This window comes from Muntiacus reevesi, chromosome 3 (assembly GCF_963930625.1).
Source record: "Muntiacus reevesi chromosome 3, mMunRee1.1, whole genome shotgun sequence".
NCBI lineage: Eukaryota > Metazoa > Chordata > Mammalia > Artiodactyla > Cervidae > Muntiacus > Muntiacus reevesi.
The window spans coordinates 65300807-65308677 of record NC_089251.1 but is presented as its reverse complement, the minus strand read 5'-3'; the positions used below and the strand labels follow the sequence as shown (position 1 = coordinate 65308677).

At 37.4% G+C, this 7871-nt stretch overlaps 1 protein-coding gene across 3 annotated transcripts in view; it reads left to right on the top strand.

Moving 5' to 3' along the window:
• The first annotated feature begins 1139 nt into the window (after positions 1-1139).
• The window catches only part of CFAP36 (cilia and flagella associated protein 36), a 30098-nt gene continuing 23366 nt past the window's right edge, over positions 1140-7871 (top strand). For 2 of the 3 annotated variants that reach the window (XM_065929259.1, XM_065929258.1), the window contains exons 1-3: positions 1140-1470; positions 4257-4321; positions 4911-5012. In XM_065929259.1, coding sequence (XP_065785331.1) covers positions 1356-1470; positions 4257-4321; positions 4911-5012 — 282 coding nt within the window. In that variant the 5' untranslated portion in view covers positions 1140-1355. The remainder of the gene's footprint in view (positions 1471-4256; positions 4322-4910; positions 5013-7871) is intronic. The other variant, XM_065929257.1, reaches the window with a different exon arrangement.

Genomic DNA, 7871 nt, shown 5'->3' with positions numbered 1-7871 from the left:
TTGGAATAGTCAATAAAACCAACAGCTCTTAGAGATACAAAGATGTTCATTTCAGCTGTTTATAGAAGGGAAAAATGGCATGGTACATACATCCACACTATGGAGGGAGAAAAATACGGCACACTAATCACATCTATGCATCCAAGTAAGATACTGTGTGTATATTTGTTATTGTTTAATCTAACTTGTGTCTGACTCTTATGCGACCCTGTAGTCCTCCAGGCTCCTCTATCTATAGGATTTCCCAGGCAAGAATACTGGAGTGGATTGCCATCTCCAGGGGATCTTCCCTACCCAGGGATTGAACCCACGTCTCCTGCATTGGCAGGCGGATTCTCAACCACTGAGCCACCAGGGGAGTCCACTGTTCGTATATACATGAAATATGAATTTAAAAACGCTAGCTTATAGAATATCATGTAGCTGTAAAGAAACGACAATTTTATGTTTACATGTACAGATGACTATACTAAGTGGACAAAGTTTCCTAACTGTACATATGATCCCATGTATGTAAATACATAAAAAGTTGTTTGAAAATATTTTGAGATGCCAACTACCCTGGCAGAGACCTTTGAAGACCCATTCCGCAAAGGACTCCAAGCTAAAGGTAGGTAGTATTATTTAACATTAAGGGTTGGTTACTTAGACATTTATTTAAAGGAACACTGACTTTGATTTTACTCCTGAAAAATTCCTAATTCTAGTTATTTCTATCTACGCCATAAAGACTCGCCGGCAGCTACGGGATGCAAACTGACGCTGGGACAATCAGCAAATCTTAACAGAGCTACTTTCCTCGGGTTTGTATTTTCAAACAAACAACTTTTCAATTACAAACGTTTCTGGCTCAGCGGGTCGGAAAATGGTCGGGAATGAGCAGTGGGGATACAGCCGTGAACTGAAGCCTTTAAAACCTTTTCAGTCAGTGACCAGGTGAGACGGGCCTTCGTGGCGCCATTTCTAGTCCTTGGTCCTACGCACTTCTGTGGGAATGTTGAGATTCCTGGATTTCCAGCCAATGGCTACAAGTCAGCGCTACAAGCAGCTCGGGCCAATGGGCGGAAGGCTAGCTTTCTACTTCCCAGCCAATCGGAAACGTTCTTCAAATGCCTCTTTCTAAGCTGCGCAGGCTCCGAGGAAGCTGGCTTTACTTCCGGGCGGCTGCAAGAGGCGGCTCCGCTTGTTGCCATAGTGACCGTTTTACTTTAAGTGGTTTGTAGCTTTCAGCCAGGTGACTGCGGAGACTGCGGGGGCACTTCGTTCCGCTGTTTCCTCTCGGTTCTCTGCGGCCGAAAGGCCTTTTAGGATCCGGGGATCTGGCCTAGGCTTCCGCGGCGCCCCGCGGGGGCGGAATGGCCGCGGAAGAAGAGGACGAGGTAGAATGGGTAGTGGAGAGCATCGCGGGGTTCCTGCGGGGCCCGGACTGGTCCATCCCCATCTTGGACTTCGTGGAGCAGAAATGTGAAGGTAAAATCCGAATCTCGAATCGTCAGTCCTTGCTCACCTCTCTCACACCAACAACCTCTCCACAAAACGCCTCTCATCTCCTCGATCTCCACTCCTGTCGACCAGGTTTAGAGCTGGATTTTTAGGATGTGTTGCTGTCACCGCGCCTGTCTTTCTCACGCTAATGAAAAAGGGGACGAGATACCTCTCCGCCCTGGGCCCAAGCACACATTCGAAAAACATTAGACTTTAATCCTGTGTTGAGTCTCTCACCCCATCCTGCACCTTTCTGCCTTGGGCAGGTGACTGTGTGGGTTTCTTCCTTCATCAGCTTCCCCAGTGACTTGGGAGGAGAGATGTCAGTTGCTTCTGAGTTCCTTCTGATTCCAACTGTTGGCCAAAAAGTGGGTGGGCGAGGGGTATTGTGATTACTCCGGTAGGCCCAGAGCCTGTAATCTCGGTGGTCTCTATTCCCTTTTTTGAGCGCTCTCTCTCGGTTATACCAAAAATGGAGGGTATCTTCCAACAAATGAGGTATGTAAACGTGGCATAACGTTCTCTGTGAGGAAAGAGTACCTCCAGGTTCTGATCAGTTCACGCTTTGGAGCTCTGTATTCAGTTCTTGAAGATAATTTGGAGACCATTTATGGAAAAGGAACCAGAAGCGATGTCATAAGAATAATTTCAGGCTGTTGTCGTGGTTGTTTAGGTGGCCAAGACCTTAAGGGGAGTAATATCCATTAATCGTTCGAACGTCTGTCGTCTGTTGGAGGGATTAGACTTGTTTTTTTTAAGGTTCAATGGGCTACAGCTAGCGTCCCTGGGTACAAGCTAGAGGTAAACAAATTTCTGTGAAGGAAGTGCTTCATAACAGAGAGTATCCTGGATAAATTCGCCTGTCTCAGAAGGTAATGAGTTCCCCAGGCCTTAGCAGTGTTTGAATGAATCTGATAGCACCTTAATGGAGTTATTACAGAGGGGAATTCAACTGTTAAATGGTTGGTTATCATGAATGATCTGTTAAGAGTCCTTTCAACCCTAAGTTTCCATGAATCTGGTAAAGATGAAATTTACTTTGACCACTGAATCTTTTCATTACATTCTCATTGCCATGAGCAACATTCAAATAATATTTACTAGGTATTGTTCTTTCAGGTAATTTTTAAAAGAAGTTCAAAATAACTTTTGTTTCTGCTCCATTAAAGAATTTTAAACGCTATTATGAGACTGAGGAAGCATGTGGTGTTCTGATCTCCTTTAGGAGAAAAAAGAAATTATGTCACCTTTTGATTCCACTTAGGCCACTGAACCTGAACCTAAATGCTGAAGTGGCAAAAAAAAAAAAAAAAGTTATTTTTATCCCCAAACGTTAAAAGTGGCTGCATCTCAGTTATAACACACCTGATTGCTTAATTTTATAGGGAAATAGTAATCTTCAGACTTGTAAACATGTAATGTAGTAATTTGGCTTCAAAATTATCTGAAAACAGGTTTATTAGCTGCTATATTACATGTATGCTCAGTGCTATGTAGAATAGGTGCCAAGAGAAATGGAAGTAACATTTCAGTGGCGCTTGAAATAATAGTGTTTGTATTTCACTGACTTTGGGTTGTCAGTGTGCTATTCTTCACCTTAGGTAATTAAAAAATTAGTTTTGTTTAACTCTGTAAATGTCAGCATTTATTTCAACATTTATTGAGTGTCTTTGAGCCAGAAGTTGAGGATAGAAAAGTTAATAAAACAAATCTTTGTGCTTGAGAAGTTTATAATTTGGTGGGAAAGACAAGCAGGTAAATGGAATTTTAAATGTAAAGTGACCAGATGTTATTATAAAGGTAGACATATGGTGCTGTGTATTCAAATAGTTCTAAGGAAGGAATCTAAATAGCCAAGGGAGTTGGGAATGGGTAGCAGATCATGGACAATGTGCCTCTTGCAGTATTTTGAAGAATGGTTGGGAGAAGAGGTACTGGGTAAAGGCGAAGAGATCCAAGAAGGGCTTGAACAAAGACCTGGGGCTTTGAAGCACCTTCTATATTTTTACATTTGTCCACATTCCAAGTAATTGTATACTGTTTTGAGGGCAAAGTGTGGGTTTTGGAGTGGTGGGAGATGAGACTTGGGATCCAGTCTTGGAGGGTTTTGTCTGGGATTCTAAGTATTTTATACTTATTCTCTAGGCAAAGAACTGAAGAGTTTTTAATTGAAGAGTTTTGAATAGAAAATTACCAATGTTAATTTTGTATTTTAGAAAGAATGGGGGAGTTTTTTTTAAAGGTGGCTTATGGTTTACAGTTCATGAATTTGTCTTTTCCTTGATCACATTGTAGCTTTTTGAAGGAATATGTATCTTTCTAATCTACATTGTTTCACACATGCAATCATTGAGTAAACATTTGTTTTTATTCATTTTTGTTTCATTATTGATTTATATGTAATAAAGAGTTTCAGTAAAATTTGGATCAGCAAAGTTCCAATATGATGAAATAATCTGGAACCTGTTGTGAAAGGAATTATTTAGAAACTTACCAATAATGTTCCATTTAAAATTTGTAAAGAAATTGTTGCCTTGTATTATTGATTGAAAATTAGCAAATTAGTGGTCCTTTCCCATATGAAGTAGCTCTTAGGTATAGGAAAAAAATTTGTTTACAATTAATTATTATTTTTTTAATCCCCAAAATTTTAAAGTGGAAGAGCCAGTTTACAAGAATGAGTGTTCTATTTGTAAGTTCTATTTGTGGAGCTGACTTTCATATTTAATGAAATTTTTTTACACTATGCAATATTTTTCTTTTAAATTTAGTTTTTGATGATGAAGAAGAAAGCAAATTGACTTATACAGAGATTCATCAGGAATACAAAGAACTAGTGAGTATTTTAAAACTGGTTTTAAATATAATTTGAATAATATTAATTCAATCTGTTCTAAATTTAAACAGTAGACTTGTCCATTTAAATTCCTTAAAAAATTCCAGTCTACCCTAGTAGTGCTATCAGTTGCATCAGACTCCAGGAGTTCTCTGTGCATTTCCTCCATAAGACTCTAGAATGTAAGGAATAGATTTAGGACAACTATTTTAAGAGATCTTGCATCTGATCTTTAAATTTTATTCCTTTTCTTCTGCTGGTATATCCAGGGGAGTGTTCATTATTAATTTAGCCACGTTGTCTTGAGATTTTAAGAAATGCCTGGGTAGCACAAGGGTTATACCAAATCAAACTTCATAATCCTGATCAGTTATTTCTGGTAGAGGAAATTTCATTTGATTCTCTGCAAAGATTTTCACTTTTAGTTGTTTGGGTTTTTTTGGTGAAAAAGATTGTCACTGCCATATAGTATAATTTTATGTAGATTAATAATTGCAAGCAAGCATTTGATTATACTTTTCTAAACTCAATATAAAAACTCATTTGGAATCTTTCAATGTAAATTGTAAAAGTTAAACTTTTTTTTTAGGTTGAAAAGCTGTTAGAAACTTACCTTAAAGAAATTGGAATTAATGAAGATCAATTTCAAGAAGCATGTACTTCTCCTCTTGCAAAGACCCGTACATCACAGGTTTTTGTGTTTTTCTGCTAATATATAATTTTAACAAAAATGCCCAGGATTCCACTTAGATTTGCTATGTTTGTCAAAGTATAATATTCTAGAGACTGTAAGAATGAAAAGCCAATTTAACGCTTATGGATTCTTTCTTTATAACTACCTTGAGAAAAGATAATTTGAGGCATTAATAAACTGATGTGATTAAAAAAGAACTTTCTGTCAGAACTATAATAGATCATAGGCTTTATGCAAAAAAAATTATTTATATAGGTTTCTAATGGTTTTGCAGTTGCCCCTTTTTTAATCTTAGCAGATACACAGTACATGGTTCCTGGGGCTTCCTTCTGTTAGAACTAATTTTATTGTCTCATTGGTTCTGCAGTGCTGAATTGAAGTAGGTTTTGGGTATATTTGTAACAGATATTTATTGGGGATTCATGCTAGCTGCTGTTTTAAGCACTTGACATGTGTTATTTCACTGAATCTTCCTAACAGTCCTTAAGAAATTGGTACTATTTATTTTATTTTGTTAGAATTGAGAAAACTATTGCACATATATATTAAGGAACTGGTGCACAGTCTACAACTAAAGTAACAAAGCCAGAATATCAGCTCAGGCTCCGAGATTGAGTATAGAGATATGTTATTACTACCCAAATAGCCTTCTCAAAGAGTTACTTTAGCTTTTCATCTTTTACCAAATTAACTATAATTCCTTAGTGAGATGATAGGATTATCTAGGATGTGATCTCAAATGATCATTTTCAACCTCCTGCTGTCATTCTGTAGTACATTACATACTATAGTAATTCTGGCTACTTGTTTTTGTAAGCATTGGTGCACCTGGCTTTGCTCACAGTGGTCCCTTAACCGGGAATGCTCAGCCCCCACCTTCTCACCACTCCATCCTTTCCTTACCCAGAGAAACCCATCTTATCATCAATGAGATGCTGCAATGCAACTATCCTTAGATCTCTAGTCAGACCAGTACTCATTCTGCCCCGCTGAGCACTTTTACATTTTCAATTCAGTTTATTTGCCTTGAATTAAAGTTTTTTACAAGTCTACTTACCTTGAAGAATGTATTGAAAATTATTAATTAGTATTTAGATTTCTTTTAAGGCATTGGTATTTGTTTTTATTTTCCTTGTTTTTCTAGAATATTTTCTTCTTTGGTTAATATTTGTCAACCTCTTAGTTAAGCTATTATGAATGAATCTGAAATACTTTGTGAAAAAAGATGTTCATAGTAATAGTAGTCACATCCATCTTTTGTTTTCATCATAGGATAACTTGTGAAAGAAGACATTCAGAATTTTAAAATACTGTTTTCAGATCAAGAGTAACATCTTTCTGCTTTGTTCTGTTACAGAACACCTTTTGATTTGGAGTTGATTCGTAGTATAGTCTTGTTATATACAAGCATGGAAACCTTCTGACACAGACAGACTTGGATTTGAACTTAGATCTTTTGATTACTTTCATTTATCATGGGCAAAGTTGTTTTACAGTTTTTCTGTCTTGTCTATTCCGATTCTCAGTTTGAACATCTGTAAAACAGGGATAGTATCTACTTTGAAAGGTTTTTGTGAGATTTGAGCAAAAATGTTCATAAAACATTTAGCACAATACCTGACACATATAAGGTGGTCTATAAATGGAAGCACCTTGTAATTAATGGCAGCTATTTTGGTGGTTGATTAGCAGGGTGCTAATTAGGCCAGGGTCATGTATTCAATCCCCATGTGGACTAGTTAGCTTTATTCTCTTCTGGAGCAAACTTAGCCCCATATACTAAGGGCAGTAGGACTGAATAAGCACAAGGCCATCGCCAATAACCAGAAAAACAGCCCAAAGCCTGCTAGATACTGCTTTGCAGCAATACTCTAATCTTTGTAAATAAAGATCAGAATGCTAATTCCATTATGCTAATTTAGAGTGCCTATAAGGAATTCAAGAAACCAATTGTTAGTTCAGGGTAGTTTAGGAGGTACTTTTTCTTTTGTTTTGGTCTGTTTGCTTTGCTTTTGATTTTTATAAACAGTTGCTCGCTTCCCTCTCATTGAACTGTACTGCTAAAGATGACTTGCAAAATTATTTTCAATTGGTTTGGTCACCATTAGTCCTAGACCACTGGTCCTGGCATTCTTGTATATTAAAATCAGCAGGAGTTGTAAGGAGTACATCAGATGAAGATGTCTGGTTTAAAAAAAAAACAACCTTTTATTTTTTTTCCTTCCTTCCTTCCTTCTTTCCTTCCTTTCTCTTCCTCTCTTCTTGTCTCTTCTCTTCTCCTCCCCTCCCCTTTCCACCCCTTCCATCCTTTCCATCCTTCCTCTCCCATCGTGTCAACTCTCCTCTCCTTCTCTTTCTTCTCCATACAGCTTGTGGGATTTTAGTTCTCCCACTAGGGGGTCAAACCTGGACCCTCTCTGGTGGAAACACAGTCTTCACTATTGGCCTGCCAGGGAAGTCTCAACAACAGACTTTTTAAGAGCATGTTTTCCTGTCATACATGTGTAGCTTCTCAAAAAATGCTCATAAATTAAGATACCTTTCTAAAAAGTTCAGGAATATATGATAATAGAATGCATATTGAGATATTATTTCAGTTGTGTTCAGTTGATTTTGTAATTTTATGGTGTTTTCAACTGAAATAGGCAAAAGTAGCTTTTTTCATTGCTTGTGATTTTTTTTGGTGAGGATAGAGCTCATCACTGATTTCTATGTATAGCAGAAGCCAGGGATGACTATATGGCAAGAGACAAAGTATTTTTTGTTTTTGTTTTTGCTTTTCACTTGATTTACTTTGCCTTTTGTAAAATAGAAATTAATGCTTTCAGAAACATTTGTCTTCTAATGTTAATTTGG